Source organism: Hemitrygon akajei, chromosome 20, assembly GCF_048418815.1.
Source record: "Hemitrygon akajei chromosome 20, sHemAka1.3, whole genome shotgun sequence".
Classification (NCBI taxonomy): Eukaryota; Metazoa; Chordata; class Chondrichthyes; order Myliobatiformes; family Dasyatidae; genus Hemitrygon; species Hemitrygon akajei.
The window spans coordinates 31,167,631-31,192,217 of NC_133143.1; the positions used below are offsets into that span (position 1 = coordinate 31,167,631).

The 24,587-nt window shown below is 40.8% G+C and overlaps 1 protein-coding gene across 1 annotated transcript in view; it reads right to left on the bottom strand.

The window, feature by feature from the left end:
- The window catches only part of ropn1l (rhophilin associated tail protein 1-like), a 95,040-nt gene that overhangs the window by 35,006 nt on the left and 35,447 nt on the right, over positions 1 to 24,587 (bottom strand). The window contains exon 5 of the mRNA XM_073024080.1: positions 23,424 to 23,599. Within this exon, the coding sequence (XP_072880181.1) occupies positions 23,424 to 23,599 (176 nt within the window). The remainder of the gene's footprint in view (positions 1 to 23,423; positions 23,600 to 24,587) is intronic.

Below are 24,587 nucleotides of genomic sequence, written 5' to 3' on the forward strand. Positions count from 1 at the left end.
TCAGTATTATAAATTTTCATGCAATGAAAAATTAGGTACTGAACAGTCATAATGCTAAAAAGGTATATTGACAGCTAATGTGAATTTGCAAAATGAGCAAAACCAGTTCAATGCCGGAAAGAAAGTTTTGACTCACTTCCGATCTGAGATCATTATGATAAAAATCAAAAATAGACTAGGAATTGTAGATGAGTAGAACAATATAGAAATCACCAAAATCTGAAAAAAATGCACAGTAGGATATAGGATAATTAATAGGAGGTTGACCATTCAACAGGGTGGAAATAATGTAAATGTTAGATCTTTATTTGCATTCCAACTGGAGTGATGCTTTCAGTTCTGGAAAGTGCACTTTAGGAGGGCTCTTTGGCAAAAGTGAATGCAACTCAGATTATCGATAATTTCTCCAAGGCGGAAGCAGATGAATCATGAGAAGTATAATAGACAGGATTTGTTTTCTCTTAAATTTAGAAATTAAAGGTCCACCCACTTTAAAAATGCCTACAGGGAAGTACAGAATGAGGGCGTATTACTTTAAAATAAGAGAGGGTTAATTTTGGATGATGCATGCTCAAACCAACCAGAATAGGGATCTGAAACTCTCAAATTTTAAAAAGTGAAGAGACCAAAATTGATAAATCTTTTGTTAGGCAAGGATATCTACTATTACGTATATCCTTCACAGTATGAACTGTGGAGTTCAAACACAGATATCTACAACCTAAATGAATATTCAAGAGGCTCACTGAATGGTCTGCTTTGTTCCCATATTATTCAGCATTTTTCCAAGGTTGTCTTATACCAGCTACCTAGGTAAACTGAGTGTGGCACTTAATGTTTCCTTCCATTTCCACATCTTTTAGCCTACTGAATGTTTACTATGCATGCCTATTCTCATGAGGGTACAGTACTGCAGTAACAGACCCATAACTTCTCTCAGTCTCCTGTGCTCAGAATGGAAATGACCACTTTGGCATTTCTGACTCTTTTTACTCAACAGACCATGGCATAATAGCAGAGTGCAGACCTTCAAAAAGTTAAATTGTTTAATTATTTGAAGATGATACCTTGAAAATAAGGATATACAGTATAATAGTGGATTACAGAAACAAAAATTAAAGCATACCTCTGACAACCTATCATACAATGATGTGGAGTGATGTAATCTGCTGTTATAGAAAACAAATATCAAAAGTATTCCTCAAGATGCATTGCAGAGTTTCATCGCCTCCCAAAGAAATAACAATCTTCGAGATTGTTTCACTTCTCAGTTAATAACAATTTTGGCTCTGAGCTAGAAGCTTGTGCATTCAAGGGCAACTCCAGAGTCTGAGCATAAAAATGTAAGTTAATACTTCAAAGTAGTAGTGAATGAGTGTTGCACTGATGGAGGTTAAAACAAGAATCTAGCAACTCTCTCAAATGGCAGTAAAAGATTGAAAAGCTTTCGTTTCAAGAAGACCTAAAGTTTTGTTAAAGCTGCCAATACTGTACTCATCCCTAGATGAAGATCACTATTAAAATTTATCACAATATAATTTGTGAGAACTTGTTGCATGCAATATTGGCTGCTATTTACCCTAATTTTTAAAAATCCAGATTATTGATTGAGCCCATAGATTTTGATCTTATGAGGTTTGAATTTAAAAAGCTCCACAGAGTCTGCTGTCTGATTCAGTAATTACTTTTTCAGTAATTCAGAAAAAGATTCTATGGGAAATGTAATGAAGAGAATCAAAGACTGCAGATCCTAAAAATCTGAAGTAAAAGCAGCAAATGTTGCAAACTGCCAGCAGTTCAGACAGCATTAGGGAAATGCTATCAAACCTACCATGAGTTTTCAGTGTGTTCTGTTTGTATACATAGTTAGAAAAAGTCATGTCTGTTTTCTGATTCCTGGCTTGTAAATTTTATTTTAATAAATTTGTTTGCCATAATCAGCTTTATCACTAAAGAAAAACATTATCCTGCTTTAAGAAAGAGCCTGATATCATACTCTAGATGCAGAAACCATGAGAGCATCATATTTTTACAGCACAAATGACCCAAACAACGAAAAGATTTTTTAAAAAAAGGATAACTTAATTACAACAGAAAGTAAATATACTGTGATGTTGTAGTTCTGTAAAGAGTGCAGAAGATAGCGGCTGTGATGCTGCCTGGAATGGAGACCTTCAGTTAGAAAGAGAGAATGGATAGGCAGGGATTGATCTTACTGGAAATACAGATGGCTAAGGGGTGAACATATAGATGTTTATAAAATACTTGGGGCATAGATAGGGCAAATAGCCAGTCTTTTCTCAGGGACAGAAGAATCTAAAACTAGAGCATATAGGTGTAAGGTTATAGTGAAAATATTTAAAGGAGATTTGAGCTGCAAGCTTTTCTACACAGACAGTGGTGGGTAGATGGAACAAGCAGCCAGAAATGGTACAGGAAGGTATGATCATAGCACTTAATAACAATTTGGATGGATACATGGAGAGGATAGGGGGATAAAGGCCAAAAGCAAAAACATGAGAATAGCATTTATAGTTGATGAGTTGAGCTGCAGGGCTTGTTTCCGTGTTGTAGGGCTATGACTTTCAAAATTAATTATTCTAAAAATCCAGCAAGAAAAATGAAAATGGACAATATCTATAACTTTTCAAGAGTTAATTAAGTCTGTAATAGCAACATTATGTTTGGAAACAGATAGGTAAAGCGCTTTAGTCAAACTAATTCCACATATCTATTTTTAGAGTTAAGTAGCAAATGTTACTTCAGCAGGTTAACTGTGAAGGCATTTGCTGAGTTAAAGTAAATTCAATCAAAAATTACATGTTGCATCTTCTCTTCAGTATCAACTGATTATGAAACAGATGTACGATTATTTATGTCAAACAGAAATAACAATCTCATGACTGTTAATTAAACTGAAAGTAATGATGTAAACAGAGATAAAATGAAATTTTTTTTAAGTTGAGGAAGAGAAAAGAAAGCATATCTTTGTGAGATGCCTTCTTCAGCAAATTTTAAGTCACTGTGCTTTATGTTAACAAACTTATGAAAGTATCTTGCATTGGCTCTTGCCTTAAATTTTAGGAATGAAATTGGAAACAAGAAGATTATTTAAATACCAACAGCAGAACTATTGCAGCCATTACTTCTTATCTCCTTCCTCTTCTGTTAGCAGTAATCTTTGATGGAATTTTGTTTTTATTGAACTGGCAACCCTCTAGTATCTCGGCCATGTGATCACTGTTTAAATTTCGGTCTGCTATGGTTCAAGCACCACTCCAGATGCTTGAACACAAATTATACTTCAGCAGCTAAGTCTAGTACTGGGAGAGTGTAATAGTACTATTCCAAATGTTAAAAGAAGCTCCCCTCTGCTCTGGTAAGCAGATATCAAAAATTATTCAGTACTATCTGAGAAAGTGCACGGTACTTTTCCCAGTGTCCTATCTCATCAGCTAATCTTGGTTTATGAGACTCAACATTTTACTAAGTGTTTGCTATTTTATGCTTTACCACAAGAATTACATCTGAAAATTAACTGTAAAACAGCTAGAGATATTCTCTAGAAATGAAACATACACAAATAGTCATATTTGTTTCATTTCTGCATCACTTACACCTACATATCCACATCATTATAAAGTTGATGAGAAAGAAAAAAAAACTTTCAGTACATTACATCACATTATTCAAATGAGCTGTCAGGAGTTTTAAGTCATTCTACTGTTATTAGATTTAGTGATAGGGCCTTGTTCATCTTTATTATTCTATTCCTGGGGTTAAATTTGTACCTATATTTACAAAGTGCTCTGACTGTGTGGTACGCATCTGCATCACCATTACTCAATGCCTATCAAATACAATGCTAATAAACATTCAAGAGGTACAATACGCTGGATTTTTCTGCAATATATTCCTTAGTTATGAGGTAGAGATTTCAATGAGGGTCAATAGGTGGGGTAGAGCACAGAAGAATAAAATAGCATTACAAACAAGAGAAAATCTGCAGATGTTGGAAATCCAAAACAAAACACACAAAATGCTGGAGGAACCTAACAGGCCAGGCAGCAGCAATAGAAAAAAGTACAGTTGATATTTTGGGCTGAAACCCTTTGGCAGGACTGGAGAAAACAGGCTGAGGAGTAAGTTTGAAATGTGAGGGGAGGGGAGAGAGAAATGTCAGGTGATAGGTGAAACGTGGAGGGGGAGATGAAGCAAAGAGCTAAGAAGTTGACTGGTGAAAGAGACAGAAGGTCACGGAAGAAAGAAGAAAGGTGAGGGTGGGGTGAGGAGCACCAGAGGGAGGCAATGGGTGGGAAAGGAGATAACATGAGAGAGGGACAGGGGGATGGGAAATGCTGAAGGTGGGGCGGGGGGGGGGGGGGAGGTGGTGGAGGCATTACTGTTCATGCCATCAGGCTGGAGGCTACCCAAAACAGAATATAAGGTACCGTTCCTCCAAGCCAAGTGGCATCTCCCAGTGGCCACCTATTTTAATTCCACTTCCTGTTCTCATTCCGCTATGTCCCTCCATGACCTTTTCCACTGTCGGGATAAGGCCACACTTATGAACTCCTGGCTGTTTCTGGCATCTCGAAGCCTGAATTCTTGGAAACCACAGTGAGCAAAGCAGTTCTGAATTGTCTTACTGCTTATTTCTAACTAACTACCAGTGACAAAATTCACTGCTTTTTGAACACAAACACAAGCAACTGACACTATTTAAAAACTCTGCTTGAAGCACAGTGCTGTGTCTAATGGCTATATGCAAGTACACGAGACTGACATCAGTTTGAAACTGCTCGGCAACAGTTCCCTGTCCCAATTAAGTGGCATAACATTCCAAATAAATGAAGGAATCCCAGCTGTTTTTGATTAGTTTTTGCTTTTTAAGAATTGTCACAAATAAGTGGCTGCCCAATTGACTAGAATCCACTGGATTTGTGATGCATCCAAAATTACCGAGAGTTTTAAAATGGTGCCATTGGATTTGAAAGCAATGCAAATGTACCACTGGCATTGAAGAAAGGAGGAAGACAGAAAATAAGCAATGCCAGCTAAGTCAGCTTGATGTCTGCTAGAGCAAAAGATATGGTGAGAAAACACTTAGAAAGTCATATTGGGGTTTCCATCTAATGCCAATGCTTCTGCTGAGACCCAACAGCATTTCCCTGTGCAAATCCATGTCCGCTTATGGGTTTAATCCAGAGGCAGCATCTTCCATTATGCTGTCTTTCCTATACAAGTGGACTCCTGATGCAGTGGAACAATGGAGACTCTACACATTTCCCAGCTCAGACATCAAATACAGCAAATTAACATGCAAATGCAAGAGGACAATGTCATTTTAGCCTTTATTTAAAAAGGCCTGAAATGTAAGAGTAATGGAAAGACCTTCAAGCAGAATAAACGTAGGCCCATCAACACTCCCCCATTAACATGCTTTTGTAGGCACTATTCATTTTCTGCTACCATTGAACAGGATTACATTGAGACCATATCTGCAGTACTGTACTTGATTTTGGGCACATACCAAAGGAAACATTTACTTGCCTCAACAACAGTGCAGGTACAGGGGACTCTTGAGAAACAATTAGCCTATACTCCCTGCATTTATTTTTAAAAAATGAGAGGTGATCTCATTGAAAACTACTAAGAGAGCTTTGCCCTGTACAAAATCCCTTCATTTTAGAGAGCTTAATTAAGTACACCTTCTTTGTTGCATATTTTAAACAGAATGTTGACTTAAAACTAATGGGGGATTTCTTATAAAAACCTGAATTCAAAGATGAGATGAATAAAACATCAGGAGGTGCAATTACCCCAGCTTTGCAATTACTTTTTGTTAGCTTTGATAAGCAGAGGCAATTCAAGAGGGCAAGTTTAGTAATAAAAAAGAAATACCTCATAAAAACCATTAGTGCAATTAAGGAACAGGTAAGAATTATTTATTCACATTATCCATATGCATAAAGAAATGTTCTAATTCCTTGAAAATCTTGCTTACATTCTATTTTGATTTGTGTTATATTATTTTTGTATATAATTAAGCAGCAGGGATTAGTAAACAGCCTAACAGCAGCAGCAAAACTCAGCTCAGTCCAAATTCAGCTAAGCCTATCAGATGTAAATCTGGGATGACCCAGTAAAAGCACTATTCTGGTCACCAGCAAATTGAAGCCTTTGCTTATTGTCACTGCAAGATTGTTTCTAATTTATCATGAGATAGAGAACAAATCTGAGTTCTTCCTCTCTTGGGAGAGGAAATACAAGTACATAATACTGTTTTTATCTCATCCCCAGTGTTTGTGATTAGAAATATTTTGCTACTGAGTAACTGTTATTTTTGGGTTGTTTCAACTTGCTGGAAATTTGAGTGGGAACATCTCAATCACTTCCATGTCTGGAACACACAGGAAAAAGCCAATTCTTTTGGACTAACTTGGACTAAACTTTCAATGGTCACTTACAGCACAAAGTTACTTTAAAAACAAAAAAAAATCCTACAAATTCAAAAAAAAATGTAGAAATGCAATGGCCTTTCTCAACTTTACCGCAATTTCTGATTAATCCAACCAAATTTGGCTGTCCTTGGAAAATCATTCCCATTTTATGTCAGCTATGTGAAGACATGAAAGACATAGTCCTAAAAGATTCATCACCATAACTAAGGTGAAATAAAGCTGTGTTGTTACACCAATCCTTTTCTCAATTTCCTTTAGGGTAATGTTGCACCTGCACCAAGGTTCCTGTTTGAATTAATCTGCAAAATAAATATTATTGTATTCAGATGACACTTGTATCTGAGCATATTTAAAGGCCACAATCAAAGTCATTGTTAACACATACAACACGCTGGAGGAATTCAGCAGGTTGGGCAGCGTCCGTGGTAATGAGCAGTCAACATTTCAGGCTGAGTCCCTTCCTCAGGACTCAGCCCAAAATGTTGACTGCTCGTTTCCACGGATGCTGCCCGACCTGCTGAGTTCCTCCAGTGTGTTGTACGTGTTGATTTGACCACAGCATCTGCAGTATACTTTGTGTTTACAAAGTCATTGTTGACTCCTTTACTCAATGATACAAGGGAGTGAGCCTTTTACTTATGGAGGCCCAACAGGGAAAAGTTGGTATCTCTTGAGGTTCTCCACCAATATGTCCCTTTGCACAAAGCTGTCATTCCAGACTTCATCCCCCCAAGGTGAACCATGAGTCACTGAGAAACAAAGTTAACTTTCTAAATATCAGCAACCATTTCTCAGTACTAAGATTTCCAAGAAGGCAGAGGAAACACTGTCACGGTTATTTCTGGCCTGTGATTACATAACATATAATAGTATCTTGAAGGCACTGAACATGTTAATTCTTTACAACAGAAACATAGAGGCCAAATGCAAACACAGTAGGAGAAATGCTAATCACGAGCAACACATCCACATGACATTCAAAGAGTCATTTATTATCAAGGTATGTATAAATTATACAACCTTGAGATTTGTTGCTTAAAGGCAGCCACAAAGCAAGAAACCCAGAAGAACCCAATTAAAAAGACTAACACCCAATGCAGAGAGAAAGAGAAAAAGCAGAAAGCATGCAGACAATTGAAGCCAGAACTGGCATTCCTAACCAAATTGACTCCCTGGACCTGAATTTCCTTAGCTGCCAGAATAGGCCCAAAGCTTTGGTCTCAGTTCATCATGTAATGGAACAAATCACTGTGTAGCTCACAGACATGAAGCACGTAACAGCTTGAGCAGTCTCACAGGCTCAGCGCTGCAGAGAGAGGAGTGAACATCACAGGAAAGCAAACGAGATCATCCCGAACCGAACCTCTGGCCCCGGCACCTTGCCTTTCCAGATTACCTAGGCTGACGTTTTAATTGTCCAAATACTGGGTAATATCATGCATTAGATTTCAGGCCCCATCACAGTGATACACTCCAGGCCTAGACCTTGTAGCCCAACTATTTGCTCTGGGCTTTAACCTTGTCACACAGCCGAAGCCATTCTTGATCTCTCCAAATTGGCTAGGCAATGAGAGCGACCTGATCTTGCACCTGGTTTAGGTGGACAGGCATCGAAACTCCTTTGTCTTGACACGTCTCTGAATCGCTCACTCCAACTTCATCTGCCACAGCAACACCACCTCCGTTTCCGAACACGTTGCACTCTGACATTGTAACGCACCAGCATGGCTCATCCCTCAAGTCAGGTTTGCCTCCGCTCACCTCTTCATTGTTTGTGGAGATAGTTTATCACAATTTACCTCATAGTGTTACTAATGATGTTTTTAGTTGTATTTCTTAGCTTTTGAACTACCAGTAAGCCGTCGCACAACTTCATCTTAATCTGAAAGAAATCACCAAGAACCATCTCCCGCTCCCATGGATAGCGTATTCAATCAATTCAGGATTACTTTACTTTATTGTCACCAAACAATTGACACTAGAGCGTACAATCATCACAGCGATATTTGATTCTGCGCTTCGTGCTCCCTGGAGTGGAAGCAAGATATCCTCAACCTCCAGGAACGAACTAGATTAAAAGTTTTGCTGAAATATTGGAGAAAATACAGGAAAGACAATGGAAGGACAATGACCAAAATGAGAAGATGCAATTATCAAGCAGGCTGGAATTCTTATTTCTGGAAAAGAATCACTAGGAAGAGACCTTCAAATTATGAAGTATGATAGAGTGGAAACATATAATTTAATGGAAATAAATAACCAGTAATACATAATAAACATTTGAAGAGGACGCGAATTTTGCTGTAAGGGATGGGTTGAAGTAATTAGCATTAGTTTAACCCATTTATCTATGGTCTTGTCACACATTAGGAAACTGGGGTATATGAGATTACAATGACAAAAAGTAACTTGAATACCAGCATAGTCCAGCAGTACCAAATGAACTGTGCGTGTGTGTAGGACAATATATGGAATACAATAATATTCTTGATATACCATTACAAAGCATGTTGCATTTCTTCTGAATAACACTTTTTTTTTGTATCTTATGTATGCTGCAGTTAGCTTTAAACTCAGCTGGTTTATTAAAATTCCCTGTTCTAGGTCATTGATATTCAGTTAGCATGTTCAATGCTATGATAAGGATGTAACACAAAATGGAAAACAGCTGCTGTCGCTCTGTAGGTTATTCTGCTGTTTTAAATGCACTGACACTATCACCAAGAAATTGAAACTCAAAAGTTGGATTTTAAGGGATATCTGTGAATTAAGAATAATTTACATGACACAGTCTAATCAGACAATGGTTAAAAATACATTTTAAGAGCTTCAAAGGAGACAGTGCAGTTTGACTTTTTCTATACAAGACATCGATGATCAATTTTCTAGCTCAACTCTGTTCTGCTCCTCCTGAGACCCTAGTGCAATATAGAATGTTAAATCTAAAAATAAGACATCTTGGTACTACATGGCTGATACCTTGTCCTGTAATATTATACTTAGGGGAAGAAGTTTCTCAACATATCCATTGTGAGAATTTCACATATTTCAAATAGATTACAAAGTTCAGAAATTAGAGGCCCATTCTCCGTACGCTCTATTAATTTAGTGAACATTCATTGCTATCATTGCAAAGCTAGTAACCCAACTGTAAGCAGAAAAGGTGTTGTCTAACCAAAGCCTTTATCAATTGCTAGTTGCACTGAATGACAACATGCATTAACTTCTCACTACTTAAAAATATTGTTCTATTACTCTTCTTAGCATAATTGACCTGCTAGGCATTTTCTACAGCTCTGCACTTTACAGTTTTGCCCTCATTAACCCATCAACCAGATAATCTCATTCATAGCTTATCCCTTGGCAACCTTAGCTTTACCCTATCAGTGTCTCAGCCATACCTCCCCTCATTCTCTTTACGACTTAAATATTTACTTGTTTTCTCTTTTTTCCACTTCTAAAAATGCATCTCAATATGAGAGGTTAACTTTATTTTTCTTTCTAATGACGCTGCCTGAACATTTCCAGTATTTTCTGATTTTGCTTTAACCTTCCAAATCAGTTTTTCATTATTAGCAAATCTTTTTATTTTAAATCCAGTTCCCTCATAAATTACTGATGTAAATTATACATAATTTCTACCAGTGCCTAAGTGGACATTGAACCCATGAACACTAACTTACTTCTTAATGTATTATTTCTGTTTTTGCATGATTTTTAATCTCCAATATAAATATACTGCAATTGATTTACTTATTTATTTTATGTATGTATATATATATTTTTCTTTTATATTATGTATTGCATTGAACTGCTGTTGCTAAATTAACAAATCTCACAACACATGCCAGTGATAATAAACCTGATTCTGTTTCTGATATTATAAATAACTGAAGCTCAGATACAGAACATTTACACCAAAATCAACACTTAAACCTGCATATCTAGAAAATCTCTCAAAAGATCCAAAGCCAAATATTTGGCCTAATAGGTTCCATATGGTAATAATGGCCCCTCAAACCAAGATTGAAGTAGTGATGGAATCAGATGCACATCAGCTCTGACAGGGTTTACAGGCCATTACTTCTTCCAAAACAAAGCCTATCATCATGAATAGCTGTGATGCTTCACTCCCAGATGCGCTCAATGCTTTTGATGCACGCTTTGAAGCAAGAATAAAACACACCTGTGCGAATTCCTGCAGCATCTGGTGACCCTGTGGTCTCTGCCTAGGAGGCCTATGTCAGAAAATCTTTAAAGAGGGTGAGCTCTCACAAGGTGGCAGGTCCTGATAGTGTACCTGGTAGGGTACTGAAAACCTGTGTCAACCAACTGATGAGAGTGTTCAGGGACATCTTCAATCTCTCGCTACTGCAGTTGGAGGTTTCTACCTGCTTCAAAAGACCATAAGACATAGGAGCAGAACTAGGCCATTTAGCCCATTGAGTCTGTCTGCCATTTCATCATGGCTGATCCATTCTTTCTTTCAGCCCCAGTCTCCTGCCTTTTCCCCATATCTCTTCATGCCTTGACCAGTCAAGAATCTATCATTCTCTGCCTTAAATATACATACAGACTTGGCCTCCACAGCTGCATGTGCCAAAGAATTGCACAGGTTCACCATTCACTGGCTAAAGAAATTACTCTTCATCTCCATTCTAAAAGGACTCCCTCTATCCTAAATGTGTCATCTGGCCTTAGGCATAGCCCTAGTCCTAACACCCACTGCAGGAAACATCCTCTCCACATTCACGCTATCAAGATCTTTCACCATTCAATAGGTTTCAATGAGGTCACCCCTCATTCTTCTGAATTCCAGTGAATATAGGCCCAGAGCCATTACTTGCTCAGTATGACAAGCCGTTCAAATCTGGAAATATTTTTGTGAACCTCCTTTGAACCGTCTCCAATTTCAGCACATCCTTTCTAAGATAAGGGGCCCGAACCTGCTCACAATATTCCAAGTGAGGTCTCACCATTGCTTTATGAAGCTTCAACATTACATCCTTGCTTTCATATTCTAGTCCTCTTTTAATAAATGTTCACATTGTATTTGACTTTCTCACCACAGACTCAACCTGCAAATTAACCTTTGGGGAATCCTGCACAAACACTCTCAGGTCCTTTTGCAATTCAGTTTTTTGTATTTCCTCCCCATTTAGAAAACAGTCAGCCCTTTAATTTCTTCTACCATACACTTTCTGACACCATATTCCGTCTGCTATCTCTTTGCCTGTTCTCCTAATTTGTCTAAGTCCTTTTGTAGCCTCTCTACTTCCTCTAAACTTCCTGTCCCTCCACCTACTTTCATATCATCTGCAAACTCTGCAACAAAGCCATCAATTCCATTATCCAAATCGTTAACATATAACGTAAAAAGAATCGGTCGCAACACAGACTCCGCTAGTCACTGGCAGCCAACCAGAAATGGCTCCATTCATTCCCACTTTTTGCCTCCTGCCAGTTAGCCACTGCTTTACCTATGCTGGAGTCTTCCCTGCAATACCATGTGCTCATAGCTTATTAAACAACCTCATATGTGGCACCTTGTCAAAGGCCTTCTGAAAATCCAACTACGCATCAACTGATCCTTCTTTGTCTATCCTGCTTGTTATTTTTTTCAAAGAATTCCAATAGATATGTCAGCCAAGATTTTCTCCTGAGAAAACCATGCTGACTATGGCCTATTTTATCATGTTCCTTCAAGAACCCTGAAACGACATTCTTAACAATCGACTTCAACATCTTCCCAACTACTGAGGCAGACTACTTGGCCTATAATTTTCTTTCTTCTGCTTATCTCACTTCTTGTAGAGTGGAGTGGCATCTGCAATTTTCCAGTCTTCTGGAACCATTCCAGAATATAGTGATTCTTAAAAGGTCATTACTAATGCCTTCACAATCTCTTCAGCCACCTCTTTCAGAACCCTGGGTGTACACTATCTGGTCCAGGTAACTCATCCACCATCAGACCTTTCAGATTCCTAAGAACCTTCTCTCTAGTTATGGTAATTTCACACACTTCATGATCGCTGACACCTGGAACTTCCACCATACTGCTAGTTTTCATATACTAGCATTGTTTTCCAGCAGTCCAATATCTACTCTTGCCTCTCTTTTATACTATGCATCTGAAGAAACTTTTGGCATCCTCTTTAATATTATTGACTAGCTTACTTTCGTATTCCATCTTTACTTTCTTAAAGACTATTTAATAGCCTTCTGTTGGCAGTTGAAAGCTTCCCAATCTCCTGACTTCCCACAAATTTTTGCTCTATTATATGACAGACAGACAGACATACTTTATTGATCCCGAGGGAAATTGGGTTTTGTTACAGCCACGCCAACCAAGAATAGTGTAGAAATATAGCAATATAAAACCATAAATAATTAAATAATATTAAGTTAATCATGCCAAGTGGAAATAAGTCCAGGACCAGCCTATTGGCTCAGGGTGTCTGACATTCTGAGGGGCAAATTGTAAAGTTTGATGGCCACAGGCAGGAATGACTTCCTATGACGCTCAGTGTCACATCTGGGTGGAATGAGTCTCAGGCTGAATGTACTCCTGTGCCTAACCAGTACATTATGGAGTGGATGGGAGTCATTGTCCAAGATGGCATGCAACTTGGACAGCATCCTCTTTTCAGACACCACCGTCAGAGAGTCCAGTTCCACCTCCACAACATCACTGGCCTTACGAATGAGTTTGTTGATTCTGTTGGTGTCTGCTTCCCTCAGCCTGCTGCCCCAGCACACAACAGCAAACATGATAGCACTGGCCACCACAGCCTTGTAGAACATCCTCAGCATCGTCCGACAGATGTTAAAGGACCTCAGTCTTCTCAGGAAATAGAGACGGCTCTGACCCTTCTTGTAGACAGTCTCAGTGTTCTTTGACCAGTCCAGTTTATTGTCAATTCATATCCCCAGGTATTTGTAATCCTCCACCGTGTCCACATTGACCCCTTGGATGGAAACGGGGGTCACCGGTGCCTTAGCCCTCCTCAGGTCCACACCAGCTCCTTAGTCTTTTTCACATTAAGCTGCAGATGATTCTGCTCACACCATGTGACAAAGCTTCCCACCGTAGCCCTGTACTCAGCCTCATCTTCCAACTATGACAGAGTCATCAGAAACCTTCTGAAGATGGCAAGACTCTGTGCAGTAGTTGAAGTCCGAAGTGTAGATGGTGAGGAGAAAGGGAGACAGGACAGTCCCCTGTGGAGCCCCAGTGCTGCTGACCACTCTGTCTGACACACAGTGTTGCAAATGCACATACTGTGGTCTGCCAGTCAGGTAATCAATAATCCATGACACCAGGGAAGCATCCACCTGCATCACTGTCAGCTTCTCACCCAACAGAGCAGGGCAGATGATGTTGAACACACTGGAGAAGTCAAAAAACATGACCCTCACAGTGCTCGCCGGCTTGTCCAGGTGGGCATAGACACGGTTCAGCAGGTAGACGATGGCATCCTCAATTCCTAGTCGGAGCTGATAAGTGAACTGGAGGGGGTCTAAGTGTGGCCTAACCTAGGCGGGAGCTGCTCTAGAACAAGTCTCTCCAGGGTCTTCATGATGTGGGAGGTCAATGCCACTGGTCTGTAGTCATTGGAGCCACTGGGGCGTGGCATCTTCAGTACAGGAACGAGGCAGGACATCTTCCACAGCACAGGAACCCTCTGGAGACTCAGGCTCAGGTTGAAGACATAGTGAAGTACTCCACATAGCTGGGGGGCACAGGCTTTGAGCACCCTGGGGCTGACACCATCCGGGCCTGCAGCTTTGCTTGGGTGGAGACGTTTCAGCTGTCTTCTCACCTGTTCAGCTGTGAAGCCCACCTTGGTGGTTTCAGGTGTGGGAGGGATGAGTCACGAGAGCAGGGTGGGGGGCTGTGAGGAGGGGTAGGAGGGGAGAGTGGAGTATGTGTTGGTTGGGGGCTGACAACAGATGAATTATGTGGGGGATGGGCAGGGGCCACAGTGTCAAATCTGTTGAAGAACGGGTTAAGTTTGTTGGCCCTGTCCACACTGCTTTCAGCTTCTCTGTTGCTAGTTTGCCAGAACCCAGTGATGGTCCTCATCCCACTCCAGACCTCTCTCATGTTGTTCTGCTGGAGTTTCCACTCAAGCTTCCTCCTATACCTGTCTTTAGCCTCCCTGATCTTGGCTTTCAGGTCCCTCTGTAATGTCCTCAGCTCCTCCCTATTTCTATCTCTAAACACCCTCTTTTTAGTGTTCAGGATGTCCTTAATGTCCTTTGTTACCCATGGCTTGTTATTTGAATAACAAAGGACAGTTCTTGCCGGAACATTGCAGTCCACACAGAAGTTGATGTAACCAGTGATGCACTCTGTGAGCCCATCAATGTCCTCTCCATGTGGCTCACAGAGGGCCTGCCAGTCTGTCACCTCAAAACAATCCTGGAGTTCCTCATAAGCCTCCCCCGACCTCTCTTTGGGTTTTACATTAGCTTTGACTTCTATTATCCATAGTTGTCATCTTGCCTTTAGAATACTTTTTCCTCTTTTGGATGTAGACGTATATCCTGTGCCTTCTGAATTGTTTCCAGCAATTCCAGCCATTGCTGCTCTGCCATCATCCCTGCCAGTGTTCTTTTCCAATCAACTCCAGCCAGGTCCTCTCTCATACCTCTGTAATCCCCTTTATTCCACTGCAATACTGATATATCCTACTTTAGCGTCTCCTTCTCAAAATTCAGGGTGAACTTGCTCATATAATGATCACATTTCCCTAAGGGCTCCTTTACCTTAAGTTCTCTAATCAATTCTGGTTCATTGTACAACACCCAATCCAGAACAGCTGATCCCCTACTGGGTTCAACCACAAGCTGCTCTAAAAGGCCATCTCATTGGCATTCTAAAAATACCCCCTTCTGGAACTGAGCACCAACCTGATTTTCCCAATCAACCTGCGTATTGAAATTGCCCATGACTATTGTAACATTGCCCTTTTGGCATGCATTTTCTACCTCCTGTTGTAATTCGTAGACCACATCCTTACTACTGTTTGGGGGTCTGTAGATAACTCGTTTTACCCTTGCACTTCCTTAGCTCTGTCCACAATGATTCAACACTTTCAACACATAGGGTCGCTATGTCACCTTTTTCTAATGATTTGATTTCATTTTTTACCAACAGAGCAACACCATCCCTTCTGACTTCCTGCCTGTCCTTTCGATACAATGTGTATCCTTGGACTTCAAGCTTCCAGCCACATTTTTTTTCAGCCATGATTCAGTGATGCCTATAACATGATACATGCCGACCTGTAACTGTGGTACCAAATTTGTCTACCTTATTCCATATACTGCACACTTTCAAGTATTACACCTTCAGTCCTGTATTCACCCTTATCGATTTTGTCCATGTTTTATATTGCAATTCATCCTGTTGACTGCAATTTTGACCTATCATCAGTCTCTCCTTGTTAGGAGTATTACTACACATTGCCTCTGTTTGTAAACCAACTACCTCATCTTCAGCAGTCCAGTTCCCAACCCCGGCCAAATTAGTTTAAACTAACCCGACCAACTCTAACCAACCTGCTTGCAAGGATATCGAGCTCCTCAGGTTCAGGTATAACCCATCTCTTTTGTACAGGGTCTTACCTTCCCCAGAAGAGATCACAATGACCTATAAATCTGAACCCGTGCCCCTACACCAGTTCCTCACCCATGCATTCACCTACCAAATCATTCTGTTCTTACCTTCACTGGCACAAGGCACAGGCAGCTATCCAGAGATTACTACCCTGGGTAGTAATCACCAGCTCCCCAAAATTTCTCTTCAGGACCTCCTCACCTTGTCTACTTATGTCAGAAATGCAAATATACACTAAGACTTCTGGCTGCTTACCCTCATCCTAGAGAATGTTATGGACCCAATCTAAGATATCCCTGATCTTGGCACCAGGGAGGCAACGTACCATCCAGATGTCTCTATCGTGCCCACAGAATCTTGTCTCTGTTCCTCTAAGGAATCTCTTATCAACACTGCAGTTCTCTTCACCTCTCTGCTCTTCTCAGCCACATCACCAGACTCAGTGCCAGAGACCCGGTCACTGTGGCTCCCCCTGGTAGATCATCCTCCTCAATAGTATCTAAAGTTGTATACTTATTATTGAGGGAAAAGGCCACGGGTGTACTCTGCGGTGGCTGTGCATTTCCTCTCCTTCTCCTGACAGTCACCCACGTACCTGTCTCCTGTGACCTAGGGGTAACTACCTCCCTGTAGCTCCTACCTATCACCTCCTCATTCTCCTGAACGAGTCGAAGGTCATTGAGCTGCAGCTCCAGTTCCTTAATATGCTCTCTTAGGAGCTGCAACTCAGTGCACCTGATGCAGATGTGTTTATCTGGGAGACTGAGGGTCTCCCAGGCTTCCCACATCCCACGTGGAGTACAAAACACTGGCCCTGGAGCCATTCACACCTAATCTACTATGCCCTAACAGATGTGGAATGAACAAATAAGAACAGAGAGAGAATAACTTGCAAGGCAATTTACCTCACGCAAACCTGATCTCACCTAAGCCTGATGAGCTAAAGCCTCTCTAAACACTGGCACACTCCAAATGAATGGCCGCTCAACTTGCACTTGAACTACCCTTATTGGCCCTTTCTAATGAATCTCTCTTACTGATTGGTCATTCCTCAAATCAGAAAAACTGCTGCAAAACTCTGCCTTCAAAATCTTGATCACTGCCCTAGTTAAAAAGGGTGACAATCATACCAGTGCCCAAGAAGAGCAGGGTGAGCAGACTGGAAGTAGCATCTCCTTCTCACTGACAATCAGCACTGGCACACCTTAAGGATGTGAGCTTAGCCCACTTACTCTACTCTCTCTATACCAATGACTATGTGGCCCAACACAGCTCAAATGCAATCTATAAATTTGCCGATTACACAATTATGAATTTCAGATGGTGACAAAGATGCATACAGGAGTGAAGTAGATCAGCTGGTTAAGTGGTGTCACAACGACTACCTTGCATTCATTGTTGTAAGACCATGGAATCGATTGTAGATTTCAGGAAGGGATGTCAAGGGCACACACACCAGTCTGCACAAAGGGATCAGCAGTGGAAAGGGTGAGCAGTTTCAAGTTCCTGGGTGTTAAGATGGTTGAAGATCTATCCTGGGCCCAACATATTGATGTAATTACAAAGAAAGCATTACAGCAGCTATATTTCATTAAGACTTTGAGGGGACTTGGAATGTTACCAAAGACTCTTGCAAATTTCTACAGATGGACCATGGAGAGCATTCTAGCTGGCTGTTTCACCATATGGCATGGAGGGGACCACTACACAGGATCGTAAAAAGCTACAGAAAGTTGAAACTCAGCCAGCTTCATCATGGGCACTATCCTTTCCAGCCCTGAGGACACCTTCAAAAGACAATGCCTCAAAAAGGTGTTACCCATCACTTAGGGCGCCCATCATCCAGGCCATGCTCTCTTCTCATTGCTACCATCAAGAAAGAGGTACTGAAGCTTGACAACACACACTCAACATTTCAGCAACGGCTTCTTCCCCTCTGCAATCAGATTTCTGAATGGACAATGAACCCATGAACACTATGGTTTTGCTCTCTGTTTGCACTACTTATTTATTTTTATATACTGTTGTCATTTATAATTTTTAGAATTATTATGTATTACAATATACTGCTGCCACAAAACAACAATTTTCACAACATATCCCAGTGATATTAAACATTTCTGATTAGTCAAAACTTGTGTATACTGGAGACCAAACACCTTGTTATCATTGCTACCTCTCCTGAAGCATATGAGAGGATGGACCTCACACTACACGACACTTGGAAAGATGAAGATTCTCCATCGATCTGTGCTCTGTCTACAGCAATATGCCTATTCATTAAAATTCAGAACAAGATTGTGGAAAATATGGATCTCTTTTTGTATCTTGGGAGCCAGTCTTCAAAGAAATTACTAAATTCCCCATTGCTTCCCATAATCCAGCACAGACATGGTCCTACTGAGAGAAAAAAAGTTTAAAGGGCCAAGGCCTCTACCTTGAAGCAGTTATCTGCATTTTCTAGTATACTTTAGAGATATGGATAGTCTATTGTGGACCACCAAGTCAATTCTGCAGAATTGCAAAACCTTTGACATGCATCGGCAACTTAGATGCATCTATGTTAGTGCCCTGTACCAAGCTCTGATCATGCATAGTTGGGGCACCCACATCAGCCTCAGCTATGCCTGGCTCTTTGTCGGCTAAGTAGACCAGTCCACGTTTGAAGCCTTCCCCAGTAATATTCCCCAACTCCTCCTCCACTACATTGATGACTGCATTGATGCTGCTTCATGCACCCATGCTGAGTTTGTTAATTTCATCAACTTTGCCTCTACTTCCAACATGCCTTTAAATTCACTTGGTCCAACCCTGATACCTCTGTCCCCTTTCTTGATCTCTCCGTCTCTGTCTCTGGAGACAAACTGTCAACTGACATCTTTTATAAACCTACCGATTCCCATAGTTATCTTGACTATACCTCTTCCCACCCTGTCTCCTGTAAAAGTGCTATTGCTATTTCTCAGTTCCTTCACCTGTTCCCAGGACATAAGAGATGTCCTCCTCCTTTAAGGAACAGGGTTTCCCTCCCCCCATTATTGATGTTGCCCTCACCTGTATGTCTATTTCCCAAACATCCTCGCTTAATCCATCTTCCCACCACCTTAACAATGATTGAGTTTCTCTTGTCCTTACCTACCACCCCATCATCTTCCATAACTTTCATCATCTCCAAAGGGCTCCTACCACTATGCCTACTTTTACTTCCCCCAACTCTGCTTTCTGTGGTTCCCTTGTACATTCGTCCCTTCTCACTAATCCTCCTTCCGGCACGTATCCCTGCAAGGGGCCAAAGTGCTACACCTGGCCATATATCTCCTCCCTCACCTCCATTCAGGACCCCAAACATACCTTCCAGGGAACGCATCACCTGTGAATCTGCTGGGCTCTTCTATAGTGTGCAGTGCTGCCAATGTAGCCTCCTCTACATTGCTTTCAATAGGTACATTTAATGTCAGAGAAATGTATACAATATACATCCTGAAATTCTTTTTCTTCGCAACATCCATGAAAACAGAGGAGTACCTCAAAGAATGAATGACAGTTAAATGTTAGAACCCCAAAGCACCCCCCATCTCCCCTCTCACACACAAGCAGCAACAAGGCAACAATCGCCCTCCCCCACCGAGCACTCAAGCGTGCAGCAAAGCACCAATAAAGGCACAGACTTGCAGTACCCCAAACACCCCTTGTTCACTCAGTAATTTGACGTACCACAGGCTCTCTCTCTCTCTCCCTAGTAAGGGAAAAAGAGGTGTCCCCGTTTCACAGCGAGAGGGGAGACATAACAAACAACTTGCTGATTTACGATGTTGAAAGTCTGTTGATGAGACCCATCGTAAATTGGGAGACTGCTTCTTTGAGCACCTCCACTCCATCCACCAAAAGCGGAAGTTTCTGGTGGCCAAGTATTTTAATTCCAATTCCCATTCCAACGTCAGTCCATGACCTCCTCTCGTGCCAAGATGAGGCCATTGTCAAGGTGGAGGAGCAACACCTTAACGTCTGGGTAGTCTCCAACATGATGGCATGAATATTGATCTCTCCTTCCGGTAAAAACATTTTCCCCTCCACCTCCCCTCCCCTCTTCCTTTTTACCCCACTCTGAACTTTTGCCTCTTCTCACTTGCCAATCACTCCCTGCTGGGATTGCTCCTTTTACCCTTTCTCCCATCAGATTCCTTCTTCTCCTTCCCTTTACCGTTCCTACCCACTTGGCTTCGCTTATCACCTTCCAGCTCGTCTCCTTCCCCTCCCCCCACCTTTTTATTCTGACATTTCCCACCACCCACCCCATTTCCTTCTCAGTCCTGAAGAAGGGTCTCGGCCCAAAATGTCAACTGTTTATTCATTTCCATAGATGCTGCCTGACCTGCTGAGTCTCTCCAGTATTTTGTGCGTGTTGCTTCTGATCACGCTCTACCATACATTCTCAAGGTCACCATGAAAGAAAGAGAATCATTCAATTCATGGGAATGGCTTCAAAATGGAGAAGCAGCACTCTTACTGTTTACTGATAGTAAATGTGCTCAACATGCCAAATAATCCAACCACACATCTTGTCAAACAACTGTCGTCTCATCTATGGCAGAAAAAGCTGATCTTACAGACTCTTCAGTCTGTGAACGCCTTCAGGCAACTCAGAATCCACAGAACTGCAGTGGAAGCATGCATTTCTCAATGCCTAAACTAATGATGGCCTCTTTCACCAAATACAATGCATATTCTTCTGAAGCATTCCCTTTGGATCCAGGGTGACTCACTTCCGCTCTGGCTTTGTGGGCTCTGAGATAGCCAATGTGGGAACTTTCACACAGAGGCCTTGGCCTCGAGATTCTCAACAGAATAATAGGTCTTCTTCTCCTACATTTTATTTTCATTTTAGCTGCTGTGCTGTAAATATTCCAAGCTGCTAGCAGGAGTTTTTGTAAGGTGTAAAGCCATTTGGGATGTTTAGACGCCAGCAATATTATACAATGCAATCGTTGAAACTGAATCTTGAAAGAAACTTTGTAGCAGAAATTCATTCCCAGATGAAAATGTTTGCTAAATTGACACTTCATAAAGAACCTACAATACTTTTCCCCAGTGCTGCTGCTGCTAGAGGAAGCTTCTTGTGCATATTTGCTGCAGATGATTGAATTCACAGAAGTGAACATCCTGACAAAGAACTGGAATACTCCAACCCTTCTCCCCACCAGAAAATATGAAAGGCTTCACCTGAATAACTCACAGATCAATTGCTTTAGTGTTCCATTCCTTTAACTATTGCAGGTACAGGGAAGTTTCCATTTTCTGAATCTGCTTGTCAAATCTTCTTTTCCATGTCTTTTTCATGTATATGGCTGTTTAATGTTCCAGCATGTATTCTGAATTCTGATTATACTTGAGTTTAATGTTATATGACACATATCAATTTTATACTGCAACTCAATTGTAAAGCCCAAGATTATTTTATAGAGGTCTCTTATACCACACACCCAAAGCATGGAATACAAGTCTGAGGTACATATGGTCTAACTGGAAAATGATCTGGTCAAGCTATACCTTGAATGTTTATAACATTTCTAGGAATAACAGACTTTCAAATGCTAGACAACACGAGTGAATCTGCAGATGCTGGAAATAAATAAAAACACAAAATGCTGGCAGAACTCAGCAGGCCAGACAGCATCTATGGGAGGAGTTAGTGACGATGTTTCAGGCCGAAACCCTTCATCAGGAGTGAAGTAACATGGGATGGTCGAGGGGGGAATAAGAAGTGGGGGGAGGGATGAAGTAGTGAGCTGGGAAGTGATAGGCTGGAGGGAAATGGGCTAGGGGGAAGGTGAAGAATTATGGGAAATAAAAGAGAAAGAAAGGTAGGGCTGGGGGAGAACCAAAGTGAGGATGGAAAAAGACAGAAAGAACATTCAACTCACAGACCTCCGTTGATACCCCTGCCCCCCCTTACCCCATCCCTATCTATAATTTTAGTCTGGTTCTCTTTCTCTCACTTTTTCCACCCTCACTACAATCTCCCCCCACCCCTACCTTTCTTTCTCTTTTATTTCCCATAATTCTCTACCTTCCCCCTAGCCCATTTCCCTCCAGCCTACTTCATCCCTCCCCCCACTTCTTATTCCCCCCTTGACCATCCCATGTTACTTCACTCCTGATGAAGGGTTTCGGCCCGAAACGTCGTCACTATCTCCTCCCATAGATGCTGTCTGGCCTGCTGAGTTCTGCCAGCATTTTGTGTTTTTATTCTTCAAATGCTAGAGGCAGTACAGAGAACTGTGGTAAGAAAATAGGAGAATAAAACATTGGACAAATGATCAAATCAAGTTAAAGGTAAAATAAAACATCCAGATATAGATGGAATATTTTAAAAATCCCATGGCACAGGCCATTCTCCTAGATTCCCAACTGGCATTCCTCATAAATCATCATACAATTAATTAGCTGCTCTTTATAATATCTGCGTTGTGAAATATGGCATGAATAACAATTACTGCATATTTAAAAGCCATACGTACTTACAGATATAAATGCATATAAACACTTATGTATGCATGTAATATATATATATTGACCAAAGGGCAACATTATCCCTAAAGTTTTGAGGCAATCAAAAAAAACCCAAACTTCTGCAAATGTTGCATCTAAAATTTTAAGATGCTCTACACTGCAAGCAATGTTTTTTGCCAATGTTCTTTTCTGTCCCACCTGAATGTATGCTTCACGTACAAGAGCTGGATGCACTCAGCAGGTCGGGCAGCATCCGTTGAAATGAGCATTCAACAGATGCTGCCCGACCTGCTGAGTTCATCCAGCTCTTGCACGTGTTGATTTGACCACAGCATTTGCAGTGTATTTTCTGTTTACTATTGAATGTATGCTTGTGTTTCCCTGAGTAGCATGTGGACCTGACCGATGAATATCAGCAAGCATTTAATTACTACTGGATATCTGGGGGAGGATCACTGTCCAACTCGATTATAGCTTCTCAGAAGAACATCTGCTTCAGGCACTTTTACAATTCCTACCCCAGGAATTCTGTGCATCACTGTTGCAGTCAAAGTTGAGGCCTGTAGATTTGCTGCTTTTTATGGCCCGAGTATTGACTATTTAAACCTGTAAAAGCTCGTGGGGAATTACTAGTGCCATTATTTGTTATATATAAACTAACAGATTTTATTTTATGATTATTAACTAGAATCAGTTCAGGAACTAAAAGGAAAAAGCAGGAAGTCACTGCTGTGATGATGTTCATATAATTAGTGCCTCTGAAAACAACGTGAGGACACTTCGTGCATCTTTTCAGAAATGACAGGATTCCATGTCATACTCACACAGCCTCCTTTAAGGATAGAAGCATTTCTTCAACTTCGGCATCTGAAAATTCCCCATCCATCTTTGCGAGGTAGGTGAAAAGATAAGTGAAGGTTTCGATTTTAATGTGAGCAGCACCACCCGGTGGGTCAGTCGTTAGAATTTCACAAGCATACCTCAAGGCACTGTAGAGAGACTTCAAAAAGAAAGCATATTTACTAGTAAGTTGCTGCTTCAATTTAAGAGAGGTGTGCAATGTTGTGTCATCATATCCTTGTGTTTAACGTACAGAGTTAATTAGCTTTATAAGAGACATTACTAACTAACCATATTCACTTGGAAAAACATAATATTTTGGAAAATTAACCTTTTGATGAAAATATCTCAACCATAGAAAACAGTTAAAATGATGATATATAACCTCCATGTAAAATTAACATTATCTTCAAAAAAATTAACAGTGCAATAGCTGCCCTTATTAGGAAATTTGTACATTTGCAAGATGCATATTCAGCTCTCACTTCAAGTAAGTACAAGCAATATAGCCAGAATGAGACTCTGTTGAACTGAATAGGTAGCAAGCTCCTTGGGATCACTGTGAAAAATTATTTATATAGTAATTGATTCAAGAAAACAAGAAAACAGAAGCAGAATTAGGCCATCAGATGTTCAAATTCTACCTTGCCATTTAATATGATTATGGCTAATTCTTTGCTGGCCTTAACTCCTCTCTGTGCCACTTCTCTATATCACTCCACTCAAAGTTCAGAATTCAGAGTCAATTTATCAGCAAAGTACAAATATGTCTCCATATACAATTCATTTTCTTGTGGGCATTCACAGTAAATATAAGAAACACAATAGAATCAATGAAAGACTGTACCTCACAGGACAGACAAACAACCAATGTGCAAAAAACAACAAATGATGCAAATACAAAAAGAAAAAAAACAACAGATAAATAAGCAATAGATATCGAGTACATGAGAGGAAGAGTCCTTGAAAGGGAGTCCATATGTTGTGGGAACAGTTCAGTGATAGGGTGAGTTGGGGTTGAGTGAAATTATCCCCTGTGGTTCTAAAGCCTAACGGTTGAGGGGTAATAACTGTGTCTGAACCTGGTCCTGTGAGGCCTGAGGTCCTGTACCTCCTTCCTGATGGCAGCAGTGAGAAGAGAGCACGGT